The following is a 23,265-nucleotide window of genomic DNA, read 5'->3' on the forward strand; positions in this document are numbered from 1 at the left end:
ATTCATGCACCTATCAAAAAGCATTGCAATGTTCCCGTCTGTACCAGTCTGCAAATGGCTGGAAACCAAGGGCAGTCTCCTATAGCTTTGTATTCCTTTCCTTAATGTCTGGCATTTAATAGGTGACCAATGACACTAAATGAACCTACATTTTTAAAAAATGAGAATACCTATCTTTAAAATAAATTTGGATCATTTTTCTTAACTGAATTTAAGCTGGGCATCAGTATACCATGTAATGCTAGAACTCAAAGGCTGAACAGAAAGACTGCAAGGTCAAGGCCAGACTGTGTTAGAAAGTGAAGAAACCCTATCTCCACAACACCACCTAGGGTCAAAAAGAAGGCTCAGCAGGTAAAGGGGCTCACTGCAAGCCTGAAGACCGAATTCAATCCCTGGAACTCACATGGTGGAAGGAGAGAATGGACTCCAACACACTACCCTATGACTTCCACACTCATAGTATGGCTTGTGAAAGTGTGCATGTGCATGGGCACACACACTCACTAATTGTCTTTAATGTACTATGGGGCTGAAGAGATGGCTTGGAGGTAAAGCATGCTTGTTCAATCATGAAGAGCAAAGTTTGAATCATAACTAGTCTCAAGGGGTCCAATACTCTCTTTTAGCCTCTGTGGGCACCCTCACTCACATGTGCATTTGCTCACACAGACACAAATAAAATAAAAACAAATCTTTGAAAAAAAGTAATAAAAAATTTAAGTCTGAATTTATTTTCCACAGAGGAAATTTAAATACCACTCAACCATTTTTAATAAGAAAAATCATAGCCCTAAAGATTATTCACAGTAGGGAAACAACTTAAGGGCACAGATATGAATGATCTGCTTGGTAAATTTCCAGCTGTAACAATTTAATTCCATATCTGTCCCTAACTGATACCTCTACTGACAAGTTTTCTTTCTTTCCTGTCTTGATACTTTACTTCAAAGCTGATCAGCTCATGTCAGGCTTATTCTCTCAATGAAGTAAAGATGCTCTATCAAATTTACACAAACATTATCCTTTCCCAAGTTGCACTTTGTCATAATAACAAAGAATATGGCTTTCTGACGTAACAATATAGACATAAAACCAAATAAAATTGCTTTTGGAAGCTGGGCAGTGGTGGTGCACACCTTTAATCCCAGCACTAGGGAAGCAGAGGGAGGCAGATCTCTGCAAGTTCGAGGCTAGCCCAGTCTACAAAGCCAGTTTCAGCTTTGTATACAAAGGACAGCTAAGGCTACACAGAGAAACCCTATCTCAAAAAAACACAACAAGCAAAAACCTCCTTTTTTTTTTTTGTTTGCTTGCTGCTTGCTTGTTTTGAGAATACATCTTTGCTAGGTGGCTCAGGAGGTCGGCTTTGAACTCACTATCTATGGTCCTCCTCTGCTGGGATTACAAGAGCACACTGCCATTGCACATCTAAAACTGCATCTTACTCAACAGGTAATTACCAATGATAGTATTTTGAAAGTGAAAAAAAAAAAAAAAAGCTAAGTCCTTGGAACGCTTTGCAGGGGAAAAAATAGATAAAAGGTCTAAAAATTGCTGAGAAGGTATTCTCAAGTTTTACTATAAACATATTCCTGAAAAGGGGGTTACCACTGTAGTGCCAGATAGTAAATTTGAAGAAACTGAAGTGTTAAAGATGCAAGGCAATAAGCTGAGCCTTCCATACTACATTTGCTTTAAAAAGCATACATTACTCTTTCTTCACCTTTGATTTCAGTGCATGACCAAACTTCTCTAAGCCTCACCTCTCAAGAATTAGCTGCAGGGAAGGGTGTGGGGCAACCATGTGCAACCTAATAAAAACAGCTCAGTTTTCAACTGCTGCCAGACATCCGTGTTTTATGAGTAAGACCTCAGATAATCCTTTGATTAAGAAGCTTCTGCATTCTAAATGCACAAAGCTGCCAACACAAGGAACCTCAAGCTCCAAGTACATTGACTTTATTCTCTTAGATGCCCACCAGAAACAAATCCCTTTTCTAAGCTACATTTTCTTCTCCTTTAAAGTTTTTTGGAAGAGTAGAAAAGAGCCAATTAAGATGAGTCTAGATTTTACCATCCATTCTCTCTACTAAAATACATCATCTTGTCTTCAACAATCATTCATTCAAAAACCCACTTCTAGCAAATCAGGCATTATGGGATTTGCAACAATGGTACAGATGCAGCAACTCCACACAAAGCCAGATGCCAGTGTTCAGAAACAACAAATGTAGCTGGGCAACCCTAGCAAAGCACTGTGAGGGAGGCAGTATGTTTTTAATTGACAAAATTGTGTGTTATTTTCTTTCTATAATACAATGTTCTGCAGCGCATACACATTGCAGAATGGCTAAATGTAGCTAATTAATCAAAGTTTTCCTTCATATGGTTATTATTATTCTGGTAAGAATACTTAATTCACTCTTTTTACAGCTCAAGAATATAACACATCCTCCTAAAGCATGAGAGACAACAGCTCTCTCAAACTTACTCCTCATATCTAAGTGCACTAATGCTGGATCAGTGCCCTGAACTGAGCCTCAGAGAATAGATAGGATTGGAAACTGCAGAAGGAAAACTAAGCACTCAAGACAACAGAATTGCACTGAGCAAAACAAGAACACCAGGACATACCCCGGAGATAAAGAGCTGGAAGCAGCCTGGTACAGACTAGGGCAGAATGATAAACTGGAATCAATGTACAGTATATATTAGTATTTATCTGCGCTTTCCTAGCAAGTGAATAACCAAACCCATTATTTTAGTAATATTAATTTGACAAGTCAAAACAGACTACAGAATCAACATGAAATTGAAGTATACAAAATTATAAATCTAAAGCTGGCCATGGTGGCACAGGCCTTTAATCTCAGCACTTGAGAGGCAGAGGCAGACATATCTGAGTTTTGACTCCAAGCCAGGTGTTAGCATTTAGGCATCTGTACTGGCCTGTCCTTTGGGTCCTGACAGGATACAACCTCAGCTGTAGCCACTAAGAGCAACCCCTGTGCGCATTCACTACAATTCCTTATAAAAGGCAGGCCTTGCCCACCTCCTGTCTCTTTCTCTTTCTCTTCCTTCCTTCTCATCCCCAGGGACTGGTCTCTGCCCTCTTTCTCTGCCCTTCCACTCCCCTCCCCTCAGTAAACTTCCCATGTGGGCCCTGCTATACAGCGTGACTCCTTCCTGCCATTTTTAAAATAAAACATTTGGTGCTGTGACTCAGCTAGGCTCTCCCGGCAGTCTGAGAGGTGCCTGCCACAGCCCGACTTCACCTCATGGAGCCTTGGGGCTCTCCATCCAACACTGACCATTGGTAAGCCCCCCCTTCTTCACTTCTGGCCATTTCCCACGAGTGAGGCTTCGTTTCTCAAGCCCAGTCCTCTCCTTGCCTTCTGGCTTTTCTCGAGGTCTTGGTATCCAACGACTGTGTCTCTCTTGGGCTCTCAGCCCATCAGCCCCTGATTTTTGGAGGCAACCTGTGCCTCCTCATTGGTCCTCACTAAGTTTCTGAGACACTAGAGATTCCAGCCCTAGGACCTTCTCTACCTCACTCATGGAAAATGCGCCTACCACCATATCTACCACCCCACTTGAGGGTTAAACTTACCTGCTTTTGCCCCAATATCCCTTAGATGTCGATTCAAATGGCTGCTTACAGGCAACTCATATCCTGGTATTTCACAGGACCGCTGCAACTTCTGCCAGCAAAGGATAACTGGAAGGAGGTACCCTATTTTCAATTGTTTTCTTATCTTCGCTCTAAGCCCTCCCTCTGTTCTTCCCTGCTGTTCCCGACTCATCTCCTGAGAGCTCTGGAGCCTGTTAAACTGCATTTCCTCTTCCATTAAGTGAACTCTCTCAAATAGATTAAAAAGCAAAACAAAACAAACAAAAAACCTCTGGGGTCTTATATGTCTAGCTCTGCTTAAAGAACCCCAGTGTTGGCTTCTATAGCAGCAGCAGTCCACCTCTGCTGCCAAAGCAGTTACATCATGACCCGTTGCCAGGTCCCTTCTCTCCCCCCCACCGCCGCCAGCTATGCAACATGTGCATCCTTGAAAAGTGCCCGCCAAGCTCGGTCTCTTCTCTTGCCTCTTCCTCCTCTCTCTGACTCTCCTTCTCTCGCCTCTCTTCCTCTTGCCTGCCTCTCAAGTCCCCACTCTGATGCGGCCTTTCCTTCTTTCACTTTCGGCTCTCCCCGCTCAATAAACTTCTTGTACTAACTCTGTTGCATATGGCATGTTTGCTTAGTGGCATACCTTGGCATGGTCCACCAAAGGTACCCACTTTACGCTAGGACCTTAACCACCTGCTCCACCCACAGCCGATCTACTCTCTTCCACCCTGCAACAAATATGGCTTCTCATTCACCGACACCTTTGCCTTCCATTCAGTACCAACAATTGGGTCTCTGGTGAGGCTACCATTCTCCTAGATGTGAGGCTTCATTTCTCAAGCACAGTTCTCTCCTCGCCTTCTGGTTTTTCTTGAAGTCCTGGTACCAGGCGACTGTGTCTCTCTTGGGCTCTTAGCCCTCAGCCCCTGTTCTTGTGTGACAACGTACTGAACAGCTTGTGCCTACTTAATCTGATCCTCCCTGGATCCCTGGGACACCAGAACATGCAGGCTGTTGGCCCTCTGCACCTCATCCTTTGGAACTGCATCATATACCTCCTTGCCCCATTGGGATGTCTTTTGGGAGACTCACTGACCATTCTTTGGACCGGGCAGTTGGGGAGCAAGAAAGAATTCTCCATTTTGTTTCCTTTGCTCCAAGACCTGCTTGTGTCTGTCTGCTCTTGCTCTCTAAATGTCCCGTCTGTTTGCTGCAACATGCGAATCAGAGATGGAAAAGCCAGCTTCATCTTGCACAGCACACACCAGTTCTCCCTTTCTATTTACTCAACTCCTGTTTAATTATGTGTGTGTATGTGCAGCAATCACGTGGCTCTCCTTCACCTTGGCTGGTGACTTCATCGTGATTTCCCGCGAGCTCCAGAGAGTCTACTTGGCTCTACCTCGAACAGCATCTTGCCAGGTCCAAGAGGTGCCAGACGGTTCCACAGAGCCTGGACAGTGAAGTGAAACAGCCAGCTACCCCAGGGCATGGACTGCACCCTAGTTTTCTCAGGTCCCCCAAAGATGATCGACGCCCCCCAGGCCAGCAGGAAGCAGTTTCGAGAACACGGCGCCCTCATCCCACCTCACCTGCTACCCTTTTCTAACGCCTCATCTTTTTATAATACACAAAAGGGAGGAAAGTCAGCATTTAGGCATTTGCACTGGCCTGTCCTTAGGGTCCTAAAAGAATACACCTCAGCTGGAGCCACTAAAAGTACCCTGTGTGTGCATTTGCTATGTTTCCTTATAAAAGGAGGGCCTTTTATAATCCCTCTCTTCCTTTGCTTTCGTCCCTAGGGACCTGTCTCTGCCCCTTCACTCCCCTCCCCTCAATAAACCTCCCATGTAGGCCCTGTTATATGGTGTGATTCTTTCTTGCTGCTTTCAAAATACAACACCAGGTCTATAGAGTAAGTTCCAGGACAGCCAGGGTTACACAGAGAAACCTGGCCTCAAAACAAAACCAAAAAAAAAAAGAAAAAAGAAAACAATTCCAAAGTTATCTTTAATCACTTGGGAGGATGAAGTAGGAAGTTAAGGAATTCAAAGTCAGCCTTAGCTACCTCGAGAGTTTGAAGGCAGCCTAGATTACATGAGACCCTGTTCTAGGGAAGGAAAGAAGGAAACTACAAGCAAGGCTTGTTGGTATCTGTCTGTTATCCCAGCACTGGACTCAGAGACAAGAAGACTGTAAATTCTAGGCCAGCCTGGGCTACATAACAAGACCTTATCTCAAAACACAACAATGAGCCCTAGCCCCAGCTGATAGGGTGCTTGCAGTGCAAACATGGGTAACACCAACATGAAAGCTGAACCTGTGTTCATCACTATGGTGAACAACAGTCATCCCAGTGCTGAGGGATAGTCAGGAGGATCCATAGGGCTTGCTTAGCCAACCAGTCTAGCTGAGCTGGTGAGCTCCAGGTTCAGTGAGACCATGTCTCACAAAACTAAGGTTAAAAAAAAAAAATCAAAGAAAACACTCAACACCCACATGTGCACACACACACACACAAGCATGGACACACATGTGTATACATACACACACACACACACACACACACACACACACACACACACACAAGACCATGGGCACAAATACAACATATGCATACACAGAAGCACAGGCACAAACACACATGTATGTACACGTGCACACAGGAGCAGAGGCACAAACACACATACACACACACACAAAAAAAAAAAACCTGTAGGGTTAAAGTGAGCTGCCAATCAAATAAACAGATAACTCAAAGAGAACAGAATCAGATCAAAGCAATGTTACAGAAAGCAAGAAAGGGTATCTGCACTGCCAAGCAGTTCAGAGGAGGCGTGAATGCAGACAATGCCAAAGCTCTCAAGCAAGATACTCTGATTTACTTTCAAGATAATGTGAGTTCAGAAGCCAGATTTCAAGTAAGAAGAGAAAAGAGTAAAAGAATGAGTTATGAGAACACAGAAGGTTCATGTAGAATGTTCTTTGCAAAGCTCAAGGACAGAGGAAATAGAAAGTTGGTGGGGGCAAGAATCAAACCAAGAGCTCTCCTTCTAAAGATGAGAAACTTGAATGAGAGAAAGGCATGATATTTAAAAATTACTCTCTGAAATACACAAACCATATCCAAGTACAGGTTGATCATTCCTAATCCAAAAATTTGATTTCTAAAATATTCCAAATCTGAAACATCTTGAATTCCAGCATGATATCACAGTGGAAAGCTCTACATTAACTACACATGATAAACCTCAATCAGACCATTCAAAATTACTAAAAATATTACATGCAAATATTTCAAAATCCAAAACACATCTGGTCTCAAGCATTCTAGGTAAGGGATACCTGTGCTAAAAGTTTGCTTCTAGCATAATCTAAATGTTTATCTCCCCTCAAAACCTATGTTGCTGTCCTACCTCCCAACATGATTACATCTGCAGGAGGGCCTTTGAGGGCAGGCAGAGTTAGAGGAGATGATGAAGGTGAGACCCTCATGATAGAGTAAGAAGGGACCCCAGAATCTCAGACTCTCTCCAGAAGGTCCATGTGAAGGAAGAATAAGAAAGCAGCCATCTGCAACCTCACCAGCCTACAGAGCACTTATGTATCAAACTTCCAGCTTTTAGAACTCCCAGAAAATAAAATTTCTTTTCTCTAAGCCACACAGACTATGGTATTTTGCTATGGCAGCCCAAGTGTGCTAAGATGGCTTTTAGGAGACATAGCTTATCCTTATACAGATTCCCACAAAGTTCTTCATTACAGTATTAGAGATATGCCCATAATCCCAATACTTAGGAAGTTGTGTTGAGTTTAAGGCCAATCTGGACTACATACTGAGTTCAAGGCCAGGGAGAGTCATATAGCAAGACTCTGTCTCACAGCAACAACAACCCAAACATGGTGGTGTATACCTGTAAGCCCAGCACTCAAGAGGTGGATGCAGAGATCAGGAGTTGAAGGCCATATAGGGCTATATGAGCACCTGTCTCCAAAAAAAAAAAAAAAAAAAAAAACTATACATAATAGAAAATGAGCATATTAAAATTACAGTTCAGAAAACATATCCATATGCATGCAATAGACTCCAAAAGGTACAGGAGACAAAGGGAATGTTGACCAGACTGCACTGAAGTTTTACAAAGTTTGCTTTCCTCTTCAAATGGGCAAAGTCAATCTAACTCTCAAAGCAGCTCTAAGAATGGCAAAGTGAGTTTGAAATTATGAGTGACATCTGTACTGAGCACCAACTAAAGAATTTTATCCCAAGAAAGAGAATGTACACTCTCCACAGCTTGAAGTGGGCCTATAACAAGACCCTCACTGAGCAGAGGAATGTCCCTGGTTGCTAGGACTCTACTCAGTCATATCCTATTCCAAACTTTCCTTGACTCCCTAGAGTGCACTCGTCACCTAACCTAACTGTACAGTCTAAAGTAGCCTCTCCACACACCATGTTCACAATGAGAAAGACTAGCATTCACATGCTAGCTGTCTTAATTAACTCATCCCTCTAATGAGTGTTTATTGAGGAGTCATAGTTCAAGTACTCCAACAATAATCAAAAAAAGGAATTTCAAGGGTTCTCGAGGGACAAATGCACTACGAGGCTACACCCTACTTCCTGAGCACCACTTAAAATGCTTCTGTTCTACTGAGCCAATGGCATGTCTGGACTAGTATAAAACTATCACTCTAAGAAAATTATTAGTACAATATTTTGTCAGACTCCTAAATCATTAGTCCTTATCCAATATGAACAAGCTCCTACACACACAGCAAAGATCTGGAAAAATGGTGAACAAAGTGAATCACAACACTGAAAAGGCTGCTGGGAAGAATGGAGACACACACATAATGTTCACATTCCTCAGCAAAGAAAAACTACAGGAAGAGCCTTACTTACAACAGAAACACAGAATATTAAAAACTACCTTGGAAGAAAGAAAAGCATAAACTCAATGTGCCACAAGGCCTGGTAAACATTTCCTTTTGAACTACACAACAGAGAAAACCCAACATAAAGTACTAACTGCTTCAGAACAAAACACTAAGGCTTCATGGCACTAAGTCGTATCAGATGCCAGCAGGCATCAATTGCCAAATGTTCTCAAGGAAGTATGGACAATTAATTCCATACATTTTTCTCCTCATATAGGGCCAAGTAAGAAACAAACACACCTAAGCAAACTTCCACTTGACAGACTTTGGCTCTGTTAGAGAAAACTTCATCTGCTTAGTTTTTCAATGATGATTTTTAGAGTAGCTTAACTAGGTAGCAGGGTGTGCTGATGCAGGCATAGCACAGCACTCGGGAAGCTGAGGCAGGAGGACACTGCAAGTTTGAGGTCAGCTGAACTACAAAGTGTGCTCAAGGACAGCCTAGGGCTGCACAGTAAAACCCTGCTCCAAAAGGCTTGTTTGGGAGGCACCGAGGCAGTGGGACCGGGACCTGTCCTTAGTGCATGTGCTGGCTGTTTGGAACCTGGGGCCTACGCAGGGACACTTTTGCTCAGCCTGGGAGGAGGAGACTGGACCTGCCTGGACTGAATCTACCAGGTTGAGCTGAATCCCCAGGGGAGTCCTTGCCCTGGAGTAGATGGGAATGGGGGGTGGGCTGGGGGGAGGGAAGGGGGAGGATAGTGGGAGGGAGGACAGGGGAATATGCAAAACTAAATCAAATTATTAAAAAAAAAAAATCAAAGAAAAAAATCTGCAAGAACTCCATAATAGTTTGTTGTACTTAGGAGAGCAGGACAGAGTCTGGAAATACTTGGATTTTCATTGTGTGCTCGCTCATCATTCAAGTTAAACTTACTCTTTATAAAAGGTTATTTTTTAAAGGTATTTTGAAGTTTTCCTTTTCAGGGAAACTTCTAGAAGGCACAAATGTTTTAAGCCTAAAAATGAAACACTTAAAAGTTTTTGCAATTAGGGATACATTTTATAAGAATGATTTTTCCAGGTGATAAACCAATTAAAAATTATAAATAAAAGATAAATCAAAAACTTCAAAGAACTGCTAACACATTTAAATGATGTCAGAACTCTTCTTATAGGAAATGACTGAGCTGCTTAAGTTCTACATAATTCAAAACCTGTGAATGAGACCAGAAGAGACTGGCAATAATTCAAAACCCATCAGTGTTATTCAGAGGCACCTGACCCCATTTTCCTAAGAGAAACAAGGAGGAAATGGGTAACACGGCCTATTCTCAACCTATCATGTTAGTCTCTAGTCATCTTAAGCTTCCACATCAAACCCCAGGCTCCCTTTCCCTGCAGAACATCATGCCATGCAGAGCAGACAAGAAAGGCTGCAGTTACCAAAAACAAAATGAGACAGCATGAAGCAAGCTGCAAAGGTGCAATGCCGCATTAGCTACATCAGCTTACCATAGATCTCGGATCTACTCTCCTCTGAACTAGACTTTGTCTTCTTGGAGGAGCTATCTGCACAAGAGCGGGAGAAAAGGAGAGATATAGAAAATATGGAGACCAATGTAAGGGGAAAATTCATGGGGGATAAAAGAACGAGTCATGATCAAGTTAAATCGTGCAAACATGAAGTATGACATCACAGATGATAGTACTTAGAATAGTCAGTCATGAACAGCACAAGTAATGACATATTTACAGATTATGGAAGAAAAGACAGTGAATAAAAAATACAAACAAAACAACACATAAATAGTCTACACAATATATTATCTGGTAATTGTAGAGATGAAAAAAGCACTTCAAGCTATACTCGGCTCACCATGAAGTATGGTACCTCTTTGAGATCTGTCTTTGGAAATGGGTACCTCACAGATAAGCGTACAGAATATGTCTAACAAGACTAAAAGCATTATGGCATTTTCAAGAACATAGTGAAGAAACTTGTGACCATTACTAAAGACAGCAACTAGCTACAGAAATAACTAGAAGCCTCTGAGCCCATGCCCTGGAACCTGGGCATCAGAAGTGCAGAGCTTTCATGGAGATCTCTGACATGTTACTACCCCCACCACCAAAGCCATCTAAACTAACTGTTCACTTCTTTACTACTAACCAAGATGGAAAACAAATTATTCATTACTTACTTCTTAGTTTTCCCTTCTTAGATAAATGCTTACAATATTTTTTCAAAATTAAGAAAACTATCCTAAAACATATGAAACATTTCAATTATTCACACCAAACATTAACATTCTATTAAACATTTGAAATTGTATTTCTAAGTTTAAGAAAAATATTTTTGTGTTTTTGAGACAGGGTTTCTCTGTGTGGAACTTGCTTTGTAGACCAGGCTGGCCTCAAATTCAAAGATCCACCTGCCTCTGCCTCCCGAGTGCTGGGATTAAATGTATGTGCCATCAGGCCCGGCAATAGTAGAGTTCTTTAAGAAACGTATTTATGCATCTCATACTGTTGTATTGCTAATCTTTTGCCACAGGGACACATGACTAAATAAAATACATGCCCAAAGAATATGTAAATTTCAAATAGAAAAGGCAAACACAGATAGAAAAGGCAGACACAGATTACATGGAAAAAGGAAAAAGCAGCAGAATTCCATCTTGTGCATAACATGAAGAATATAAATTATGTTGGCTGACATGAAAATTCTAGGAAAAGTCAGCATGACTGCAAGAAAACTGAGTTCAGAACACTTGAAGAAAGGTAAGGATTTCTGCTAGGCACCATGGCATGTGCCTAGAATCCCAGCACCTGAGAGGCTGAAGCCAGATCATAAATTAAAGGCCAGCCTGACCTACAGAAGACTCTGTCTCAATGAGCAAAAAAAAAAAAAAAAAATCACAAACTGAGTAGTGGTGATGCATGCCTTTATGCAGTACACCTTTAATCCCAGCACTCAAGGCAGGTGAGGTGGATCTCTGAGTTCGAGGCCAGCCTATTCTACAGAGCGAGTTCCAAAACAGTCAGAGATACACAAAGAAACCCTTTCTCAAAAAACAAACAAACACATGCCCCCCCCCCAAAAAAAAAAAAAAAAAGTGGGTAGGGAAGAGGAAAAAAGGGCATTTCTGTTCATTTGCTTATTCACAATGTGGTAATTATAAAAGTTTTCATTGCACTGTAGCTAATTAATTAATTCACAACAATCACACTTGAGTTGTAAGTGAATGCACATGTTCCCAGTGGTTAATATTCTTCATTTTATGGCACACTAGAACTTACACCATGATCCATCTTGATTCTAAGACCTCAGTGTACTCTCAATCCCTAATCATGACATCTCTATTTCTATGACTAACATGATTCCTACAATGGTGCTTCCAATGTGGCATCTACAATGCTGAGTTCAACATGCATTCACTCATTCCTGCTGACTGCAGCAATATTATACAACTACAGGGTATGACCAAGGGGTAGGAATAGCCGCACCTGAGTGCTTCAATTCACTTAAGTTGTATGATTCTGAATTTCACTATTCTCAAAACATTCTTCGGAAAAAACAAGAGTATTTTTACCTGTGGGGTCAAAATCATGTGATGTACTGCGTTCAACTTTCTGTTTCTTATCTGTTGGTGACTCTCGGTTCAAAATACTTCCATGCCTAAGTTAAAACAATCAAATATTTACTGTAAAATAAAGCATAACAATAAAACTTCATGTAAAAATTATACAAACGTATCTTTTTGTGGTGTGTGTGGGCACCCATGAAGGTCAGAAAGAGAGTTTGAGGTCCTTTGCAATTGGTGTTACAGGAGATTGTGAGTTGCCCAATGGGGGTGATGTAGACCAAACTTTGGCCCTCTACAAGACCAGCAAGCCCGATTAACCACTGAGCTATCTTCCCAGGCCCCAAAGGAAAAAACTAGGAACTAAGTTTGTCTAACATAACATAGGCCTCTATATTTTTCAGAGTTTTAAAATTCAACTTATACCATCTATTTTCTTGGTTATAAAAGGTCCTCAAGTAGTAAAAGTAGTACTTATTATTAAAGTTAATTTTATTCTTAAAAATAACAGCCTATAGTTTACTGATTTTTACAGTTCCATTTAACAGTCAGAAGACAGTGTCCCAAAGAACTCAACACATTCCCTGACGTTATACATACTATAGTCAAGCTGAAGTCACTATAGAAATATAACAAATGTAAAAACAATTTATAAAAACAAAACTACATTAGGAACAGTTCACTTCAACCCTGCCTTCATAGACTTGAAGCCTTAGCCACTGCCTTTGGGTCCAGGATGACACCAGAATTATTGTTTTTATTACAACTTAACCAACTGCAAGCATCAGATGTTGGTTAGGTGATTAAAAAAGAAGAAAAATAAGAACCTATGGTACACATACTTCTAGTTAACTGAAAAGTTAGAATCACTAGGCAGGGTATATTACCATTATTTTAAATAAGATCTATGAAAATTTAGGAGAGAACAAAAGGTGCTAGAGCCCAAGTCCTGGGGAGTCTCAGAATGTGTGCGGCAGACACAGCACGACAACCCTGAGGAGTCGCAATATTCTTCCGGTACTGTCCTAAAACAAGTAAGACAGCACCCAAGCTCATTAGCGGAAGGACCAGGCACTCAAGTGACAACACATACCAAACTGGCGATCCATTTTCACCTCCCCAAGCAACTCACAATTCAAAACAGTCACAAGCTTTAAAATTCAATTTCTTCATAGGGAGTGACCTTAAAGTGTCAATTTGAATAAACTTTTAAAATGCTTACATTAAAAACATTGGAAATAGTATCAAAACAAGGCTGTGTTCCAGAAAAAATATGCAACACCTGTTGTATCTGAATCTGCGAGGCATTATGAAAGTGTGTACTACTTAAACCCATGCTCTCAAAAACCACAAAAATCCCATCATTTCAAAGGAATGCTTCTAATTAAAGTCTAACTCCAACTTCACATAAAAGGGACTGAACAACTTACCTTATAGGTTTTTTGAGGGGAAACCTGAAACAGAGGGAAAACAAGAACAGATATTGGTCATTACTTGTAAGAGTCTGTTATTACAGCTACTGACTGTGCTAAATCAGAATGCATTACAATCTTATGCTAACTTTCCCAAAGCAAGACAACAATGGGGTCAGAGGGCCCACTCCATTTTTCAACCTGTTCTTTAAATCTCATTCTCACTTATTTTTAGCTTTCATAACAGAAACTCTGAAGAAAAAAAAAAAAAAAACCTTTGGAGTATTATCAGCTACTAAAAATATGTTCCTCAAGTAGAAAACAAAGGGTATAGTTTGCTTTGCTTTGTTCTTCTGGGGTTCTGAAGCTCAAAGAACCAAGGCGTTTTCCCCAGTTGTCTTTTTTAAGAAGTATTACAGCTGGACATGGCGGCACAAGCCTTCAGTTTGGGAGGTAGAGCCAGGATGGTTCCAAGTACAATGCTAGTGTCAACCACGTAACAAGTCCTGGGCTAGCCTGTCTTAAGAAGAGGGAAGGGGTTGATTTTTCTGTTTGTTTGTTTTCTTTGGGGATGGGGGAGTTGAGACAGGGTCTCCTTACACAACCCAGGCCTTCCTCAAGCCCATGACTGTTCTGCTTTGGCCTCCATCGTGCTGGGATAAGAGGCCTACACTACACCCTAGCCAGAGAGGTTTCTTGCTGAGAACTAGATGCTATTTGAATAACTGCAATCCACTCATCATAGAGGCAGTTTGTTTCCAAACAAACCCTAATAGACAAGTTTAATGACAAAGTCACTTTACCTCTTATTCAAATCAAACTGATCAACAGAAAAGTGAAAGCATCTACAACCTCCATGCATATAACATACATGACATGTTAACATAAAAGACAATAATAAATGGAAAGGGATTCTGGAACAGGAAGACACTGTTCTAGAAAAGAGGTAAGTAATCCCAAAAGGACAACCCAATCAAAACAGTGTTCCTGTCTCTCCTCATAAAAGGAGGAGAGACTGGGAATAGGCTTTCTTATTTATCAAACAATATCAATTGGCAGAGAAGGACTTTCAGCTGAGTGCCTGCTAAGGATAACACACCTGCAGTCTATCAACCAAAGGAAACGCTTTGGTTCTTTGAGCTACAGAACCCCAGAAGATCAAAACAAAGCAAAACTTACCCTTTGTTTTCTACTATCAACCATAGCCACTGCCTAGAATACTATAAAAATTCCCACCCCAAGCAATGATGCATACTGCAAGGACCTGCAACTTCCAGGGGATTCTGGCAAAGAATTCTAGAATTTCCCAGACAGCATGGCCATTAACAAGTTTCCTGGGCTGTTTTCTCTTACAAGAAAATGGGAAAGAATGGAGGGGACAGGAATGGACGGAGAAGCAGAAGAAAAGGAGCACAAGGCAACACCCACATCACTGTTCACTTACTATATTCACAAAGTACAGAGAAACACAACTTTTAAAATCACAACCATTTTCTCTAATCACCAAATTCTATTTTAAAGCAAAGATGGCAGGTGGTTCTCTGTTCTTTTCGAAAATAGGCTGAGCAAACCATGACAGCAAGCCAGCAAGCAGAACTCCAACATGGCCTCTGCTTCAGCTTCTGCCTCCACGCCCTGTTTGACTTCCTGCTCTGACTATTCTTGGGGATGGACTGTGATGGAGAACTATAAGCTGAAACAAACTCTTCCTCTCCCAGTTGTTTATGGTCATGATGTTTCATCACAGCAACAGAAACCCTAAATAAGACAATGGGCTTATCTTAACCGTTCTCACTAAGAGTCACAGGGGAAGGAACCTTTATCTCTAAAGTCTTAGGAGATGGAAAAGCAGTTAATTTACTCACTTCCAAGTCACAGCACCCCGGAGAGATCTCCACCCATCTTTGGTTGCACTTACCACTTGAATACCCAGCCGTTTAACTTCACCATCCCTACATAAGCTCAAAAGACAGACTTGACCAAAACTCCCAGAAAAGGAACACGGGGAGCCAGGAATTATAAGCTTAGATGCTACGTGCTCTAAAGATTTTGCAATTTCCTAGAATTACACCAATATGCATAAACATACCTATGTCTTATGGAGAAATAAAAACCTCATACACTTTGTAGGTAAAACCCTAATGACATAAAGATTGTATAGATATCATGTTTTATACTTACATTTTTAAAATTACAAAAGAAACATATTACGGATAAGACTTTTACTTACATACCCTCCAATTTTGTTATACCTTAGCTGATTAAGTATATTTTTATATATACATGAAATTTAAGAGGCTATATGAATATAAAAGATATTATCACAATTAAATGTGGGGGGTATGATAGGAAATCACAACATGTCCACAAGGTTGGGCTTGCCCAGCGGACCACCTAATTATTTCTGGTTCAAAATAGCCATTTCCAGGTCAGAACATCTCGCATGGCTAGGACTCCGTGGCTTTACATGGCTGCGTAAAGTGCGCGCAGCCATGTAATCTACACACATGCGTGGAGTAGCCACATGAGATCCTGTACGTATGCACAGCCCACTCTTTAAAAAAGCCGGTGCCATTTTGCACAGGTCTCTCCTCTCTCTCGTCTCCTCACCCAGGCCTGTCACCTCTATCCTCTTTAATAAAAACTCTTCTGTGGTCTTGTCGTGTCCGGGACGTGTTCCTCACGGGGTAAGAGCGCCGCTAAATAACTAACAGGTGTGGTACACGCACACATTGTATGTGGATGTCTATGCACATCGGATGTCCTGCTCTATGACTCAGCCATATTCCTTTGAGAAAAGGTCTTTCATGGAACCTGGAGCTAGGCTGGCAGCCACCAAGCCCCCCAGTAATAGTCCTGTCTCTGCCCCCCTCCAAATACAATGCTAGAGATACAGGAATGCTGGCTGTTGGTTGGATCTTGGTTGCTAGGATCTGAACTCAGAGCACTCTTAACACTGAACCATCTCTTCAGCTCAATTACATCTTTTACAATCCCCAAATCCATAGAAATCACTTTAGTATCTTCTTTTAAGGAAAATATTTTTATTAAAATACATTTATTAGAAATATATATATTAATCACCATCCCCCATTACCACCTGAGGCAGGTGAGAGAGCTGGCCCTGAGGTCACAAGAGCAGTAGAGCTGTCCCTGTCCCCCAACAGCTGCAACACAGGGTGCAGAGCAGGTCCTGTACCTCAAGTGGGTAACACAATAGAGGCAACCCCATTGACAGAGGTGTGGGTGAGCCAGCCCTGAAGTTGTGAGCATGAGAGAGCTGCCCCCATTACTCATCTGGGTGGGAGAGCTGTCCCTGAAGTCCATAAGAGTGGGAGAGCTGTTCCTGCCCCTCATCAGCTACAGCACTCGGAGAGGCCCCTATGCAGTACAGCAGAGCTAGCCCTAAAGGTGTAGGGGTGGCAGAACCAACCCTGGGTACATGAAAGCAGGAGAACTGGCCCAAACCCCTGCTCATCGCTGGCGAAAGGTGAACTAGCCAGGGCAATGCAGGAGAGCTCACCCTGGTGGTGAAGACAAGGCAGAGCTGGTAAGCCAGGGTTATGTGTTGGCCCACCCCAACATCCACCCCATCTGTGATCTGCTGGAATACATGAAGGGATTAGTCCTGCGGACCTAAAGCTGCAGAATTTCCACAGCACAGAGCAACAGCAGGATAACCAAGAGGAGTCCCAGTGAGGGCCCAGCATCAATAGTAGCAGAAACCAGAGGCCTCGAACCAGACCAATGACTGTTTGCAATGAACACTTGCAAGAAAAGATGTATGGATAAAAGGGTTTACTGTGTGACTCACTGTATCACACTACAGCTTCCATGACAAAATTGAGCTTTCCTTTTATTTCTCTTAAGTTTTATTTTACTTTACTTTACTTTATTTTATTTTATTTTATTTTATTTTATTTTATTTTATTTTGGGAGGGAGGTTGTAAAGGCAGAGGGTGGATATGAACGGACAGGACAGGGAAATGAATAGGATGGAAATGCATGATGTAAAAAACACAAAGAATAAATAAGAAAGTTTAAAAGAAGAAATATATGAAAAGGAAATACTAAAAGAAGTGGTTGGTTTTGTACTAAAGAGGTTTGTCTTTGAATCTAGTGTCAAATGTTAACAAGCTCCCAGTCAGAATTAACTACTATGTCACAAAACCAAGCTTTTCTATGAAACTGAAATGTCTCAAACTTTCAAACTATCATGTATGGGAGGGATCCTCTAATTTTATGGAAAAAATGTAAAAAATTAGCATCGTACGTGCCATTTCATACTTAACTTCTATAATGTTGTTTGTTTTTAATTTCATGTGTATTTGTGTATGAAGAGAAAGAGAGGGACAGAGAGAGGGTGTGTGTGTGTGTGTGTGTGTGTGTGTGTGTGTGTGTGTGTATACATGTACACAAGTCTAGAGTTAGCTTTGAGTATCTCAATCATTCTCCATTTTATTTACTGAGACAGAGTCTCTTTCTCATTAAACCCAGAGTTCCCCAGTTCTGAGGGAGACTGGCTCCCTCTTATTCCTCCAGGTTACTCTTGAGCAGGGAGAAATGAGGAATTTGTAGATCGAAAAACAGAGAGAGGGACAGACAGAAAACACAGGATAGCCTCAGGAGGCTATCAAACCCAGCAGCCCCTTCTGTCTCTACTAAAGTGCTTTTTAAAGGAATGCTAAAGAGTGAAGCAAAAGACCTCCCCCAGCACAGCCAAGTATAGACCATCCCAAACACCTGGTGACCTTGCACGTGGTCCAGCCATCCCCTAATGTAGCCCTGCTGCGTATGTAAAGCAAGCTCAGATCTCACTAGAAAACCTTTGTGGGCTCCCCACAGTTCCAGCTAGTCTAGCTGACTACCTTGGCTGCGGGATCCTGTCTCTGCCTTTGAAGAGCTGGTTTGACAGGTGACTACTACTATTACCTGGCATTGGTTCCAGTCCTTCCACTTGCACCAGCTATATCCCAGATGTGTTTGGTTTTGTTTTACCCTCAACAGAGGAATTCTAACTGGAGGAGGGCACCTTAAAGACACACAGTATACTAGAATATACTGTCATCAGTAATAATGGCCCACTACCCAGCAATGATTAGAAGCATGCAGAGGAAATGTACTTTAACGATTCCAATATTCCTCTTGCAGCATCCTGGAACTTCAAAGTGCTGTCTGACAAAACTTAGTTCACCAGGCAAGTCTCAAGCCTCTTATCCCAACACTGGGGAGGCTGAGGCAGAAGGATTTACTGCACTTCTAAGGCCAGCCTAGACTACACAGTGAGCCTAGACGACTACACAGTGAGTTCTCGGCCAACTTAGGCTACAGAGTGAGATCCTATCTCAAAGCAACAGGAAACAAAAATTAATTTGAAATTCATAGACCATTAATTCTATTTTCTTTCTCTTAGCTGCTAAAATGGAGCTTATTCTAATATGCTTTATACCTAAGACTACAATGCTAATATTACTAAACAAATCACTATATAACATATTAATATTAAATAACAATCAAGAGAATCCCAAGTGACTGAGAAATGAGATTGTATCCTTTTCAAAATGTAAAGTCTCCTAGGAAACAGTCTCTCTACTCTGTAATAGAATGGAATGATTTCTTTTGCTCTCTACATGGATTTCTACATATAATACAAAAGTCTTTTTATGAAAACTAGAGCATATTCAACATATTATCTGGTAATTTTCACTTAGTAAAACATCAAGCTGGGCATGGTAGCACATGCCACTGTAATCCCAGCTAATTAGGAGGCTGACTTGGATCATCTGAACCCAGGAATTTAAGACCAGCCTGAGAACCCCTGGCAGACTCTCTCTCTAAACAAACAAATAAGACATGAACATATTTTACACCATTAAACATTTGATTACAGCACTGGTTTTAGCCTATGCTACAAAAGACCCTTCAGGATCATAAGAGGTCTACCCATGGATGAAGAGTAGGGGACAGTGCTCTAAGCTCCCCATACATCAGAATGGCTTGACTTTTATTTCATATAGAGCTCCAAATAAGTGAAAATCTGAAAAGAACTCTCAATTCTTTTTTTTTTTTTTTCCCATTACTGGGGATTGAACTCCACAACATAATTCTTTATAGTTTCAAAATATCTACTCTATAAAATGGCTGCTTAATTAATTTGGTCAGTTTCCTTTATAAATATTTAGGCTAGGTACAGCTTTTCAGTCTGGTGACAATATTGTAACAAATACACACTCAACTCCAAGTCTAAACTCCCCCTTGAAGTCTTTGGATGAACTCATTAACAGGAAGGAATCCACATGGGAGTTTAGACTAGAGATCAAGGCAGTCAGCATGAGTCCTGGGGAAACAGAAAAGGAAGGACAGCAGCGCCTCTGGCTGCCCTGACCCCTTGCATCGTGTCTACCCTTTGTGGAAAGGAACAATGCTCTCTGGTCATTTGCCTAAGGTAGGGACTTTTCTAACAATAGATCTTATAAGACAAAGGACCAGAGAGCATTGCTTTGCTACCCAAGTGACTGACTGCGGGTGAGAGAATCCCTGCTTATTTTAAGCAAAACAAACAAACCAAGGAACCACACAACAGCAGCCACAGGTTAGATGATACTCAGATAAATGACAAAGAGTGGGAACTATGTAACATTGTCAGATGAAAGTGTGTTTTACTAACCCTACCAATATATCAAGAATGAGTAAACGATAAAATTTCTTACTAAGTCTGTGAAAGAATTATATGCAAAGAGAGTCTCAGTTTGACTGAACTGGAAGTGAAATGATGGAAACTTGAAGAAACCATTACACTGGTTGTGGGTTGATGTGTGCCTCAGAGACACACCGAACTCCTAAGCCCCAGTCTCTCTGTGCATGCCTCAATTTAGAAACTGGGTCTTTGCACACATTTTGTAACTTCCAAGAAATCTTTGCTTAACCCAAAGTTACAAATGCTTTCTTTACGTTTTCTTCGGATACTTTGATAAATGTTTTACTTTTAGATGTACACTGTTTATCATTTTTGCAGGAGACATTAGAGACAAATGTTTATCTTTTCTCACGTAGACAGCTCACTGTTCTAGCACACCTCAGAAAAGACTACCTCTACTGAATTGCCTTTGGACTGCATTAAAAATCAGTTGTTCATGTATATATTGGCTATTTTTGGAAGAACATGGAGGTGAAATGTCCATTTCCTCACCTAACAGAGAAGGGTGCATTTCTTTACCTAGTCAGGAGGTACAGATCACCAACATGTTATGTTTATGACTAGTTATAATAGCTTTGGTCATTTGTTAAGGTGATACCTTCCAGGCTTCTCCCTGTAAGGCTACTACTTTTAGCTTGTCATACTTTACACTTTAAAAAAAAAAAAAAAAAATCCAACCTGGGTTGGCAAGATGGCTCAGAGGGGTGAAGGAGCTTGCAGCATGGACCTGCCAGCCTGAGTTTGATTGCCAGAACCCACATTAAGATGAAAGAAGAGAACCAACTTCTTCTCTGACCCTACACAGAAACTGATTCACACACACACACACACACACACACACACACACACACACACGCACACACCAGTTATAAATGTTTGAAAATTTTAAAGCCTTGTTTTGTTTTAATCCAACCCCTATTAGGAGTTGAAGGCATTAAGCTCAATGTTCTAGACAAAGAGGAATCTACATGTTATGGAATTTTGTGGAAGAGCTGTGTTTCTGTGTTCTCTGTATGTTTATTTTATACTCTGAGATCAAATCCAATACTGCAATATTTACTTCCATATTCAAGCCACTGACAGCTCTTTCGGGTTGGCACTCATGCCATGCCCCCTGCTTTGTATTTTGAGTATTTCTTTGTTTCTGGCACTACATGGTGCTCCAGGCTCCTTAGCAAACTGGAAAGTACAAGAACATTTTCCTACTCAAACCTTGGAGGCAGGGAATAAAAAATATAAAATATAGATGTTCCCACCTTTTTATGTAGTATACTCATTATATGCTTTCATATGATATACATAATTACAATTTTCAAAAGCCCAAACCACATTTCACTTAAATTGAATTTACTGGCATAAAGCTATTCCTAATGTTCTTACTGTCCTTTCAATAGCTGTACAAGCTGTACTGATACACCTTTCACTCCTGTTATTGGGTAATGCTTGTCTTATCTCTCTACTCCTGATTGACCTGCAGCTAGTCTAGCTAGGCAGCAAAAGATAACATTTCGTAATCTTCCCAGACCAGCTTCTGGGTTACTAATCTGTTGTTTAATTCTTTTCTCCTTCATTGACCCCTACTTCAATCTTTATTATTTTTCTTCTCTTTGAATTTAATTTGTTCTTCTTTGTCTAGTTTTTTTTCTAGTTTCTTAAGATGGAAGTTAATGCTATTGGTTTTAGAAGTTTCTTCTTTTCTAATGCATCTTTAAAGTCCATAAAGTTCTAAGTAACACTTCAGTATTATCCTCCAAATTCTGGTGTGTTGTGTTTACTTTTTCCTTTAATTCAAAATACCTTCTCATTTCCCTCTTGATTTCTTCTTTGACCTGTGAGTTATTTAGAGTTGTGTTGCTTAGTCTCTCAATAGTTGGAGATTTGAGATCCTTCTTTTATTCATTTCTACCTTACTTCACAGTGATCAGATAGCATACTCTGCCTGACTTGCATTCATTCACTTTCCTGTACTTATAGACTGAAATACAGTCTATCTTCATAAATGCTCCACATGCACATACAAGACAGAAAAAAAAAGCTGTTAACTGTAGTGTTACCAAAAAAATGCAAGTAGATACATTGGCCAATAGTGTTAAGTATTCTACACTGGTACTGAGTTTATTTTGACCAATTATTGACAGAATACTGAAATCATCATCATGACAATGACTGTATGTTTGTCCTTAAATTTATGCTATTTTTTATGAATTCTGAAGAGCTTTTATTGATGCATAAACATTCAGAGATGGAGGGAGCATTTTTCTTTGTTTTTTGTTTTTATAAGGTCCTGAGAACTTTACAAAGCTTTACAAGCTAAGCAGGCAACTTGCCGCTGAAATATGCCTCTATTCTTTTTAATTTAATTTTTAAATTTTGAGACAGTCTGTCCAAATCACTCAGTCTGAACTCAGCCTCCCAATTAACTGAGATGACAGGTGAGCAATACTTAAACTGGGCTATATTCTTTTTAAGTTGATCATTTTATCATTATGAAATGGTTTACTTAAGCCCAAAATAGTAGTTCACTTCAGCAATGCCAACACTCAGGAGACAAAAGCAGAAGGCTCAGGAGGAGTTCAAGGCCATCTTTGGCTATATAATGATTTCAAGGCCAGCCTTGGCTACATGAGACTCTATCTCATTAAAAAGGGGGAAAATTCAGAGCAACAGGGAAGTAGGGAGGTAATGCATCAGCAATTTGGTTGCCACAAAAGCATGAGGACCTGGGTGAAAAGGCCAAGCATGGTGACACCTATAATCCCAATAGTGGGGATGGCAGAGAAAGGCAGTTTCCCAGGACTCACCAACCAGTAAGCCTAGACTACTTGGCTGGCTCCAGGCCAGTAAGAGACCCTGTCTCAAAAGACAAACTAGATGGTACCTGAGGAAAGATGCACAGGGCTGACCTTTAGCTCTCATGTGCACAGACACATGTGTCACCAGAACAAACCTAAACACATGGAAAAGAGGGGCTTCTTCATCACTAGTAATATTCTATGTCCTGATAGCTACTTTATAGTGGTATTAATGTAGTCACTTCAGCTTTCTCTTGATTAGTGTTATCATAGT

At 40.8% G+C, this 23,265-nt stretch overlaps 1 protein-coding gene across 4 annotated transcripts in view; it reads right to left on the reverse strand.

The window, feature by feature from the left end:
- Arhgef12 (Rho guanine nucleotide exchange factor 12) overlaps positions 1-23,265 on the reverse strand; it is a 141,976-nt gene that overhangs the window by 71,482 nt on the left and 47,229 nt on the right. For 2 of the 4 annotated variants that reach the window (XM_036191782.1, XM_036191781.1), the window contains exons 2-4: positions 13,521-13,544; positions 12,100-12,185; positions 10,019-10,075 (exon numbers count right to left, since the gene is read on the reverse strand). In XM_036191782.1, coding sequence (XP_036047675.1) covers positions 10,019-10,075; positions 12,100-12,185; positions 13,521-13,544 — 167 coding nt within the window. The remainder of the gene's footprint in view (positions 1-10,018; positions 10,076-12,099; positions 12,186-13,520; positions 13,545-23,265) is intronic. The other 2 variants (XM_036191784.1, XM_036191783.1) reach the window with 1 other exon arrangement.

The sequence above is a fragment of the Onychomys torridus genome, chromosome 7, assembly GCF_903995425.1.
Source record: "Onychomys torridus chromosome 7, mOncTor1.1, whole genome shotgun sequence".
In the NCBI taxonomy this organism is placed as follows: Eukaryota; Metazoa; Chordata; class Mammalia; order Rodentia; family Cricetidae; genus Onychomys; species Onychomys torridus.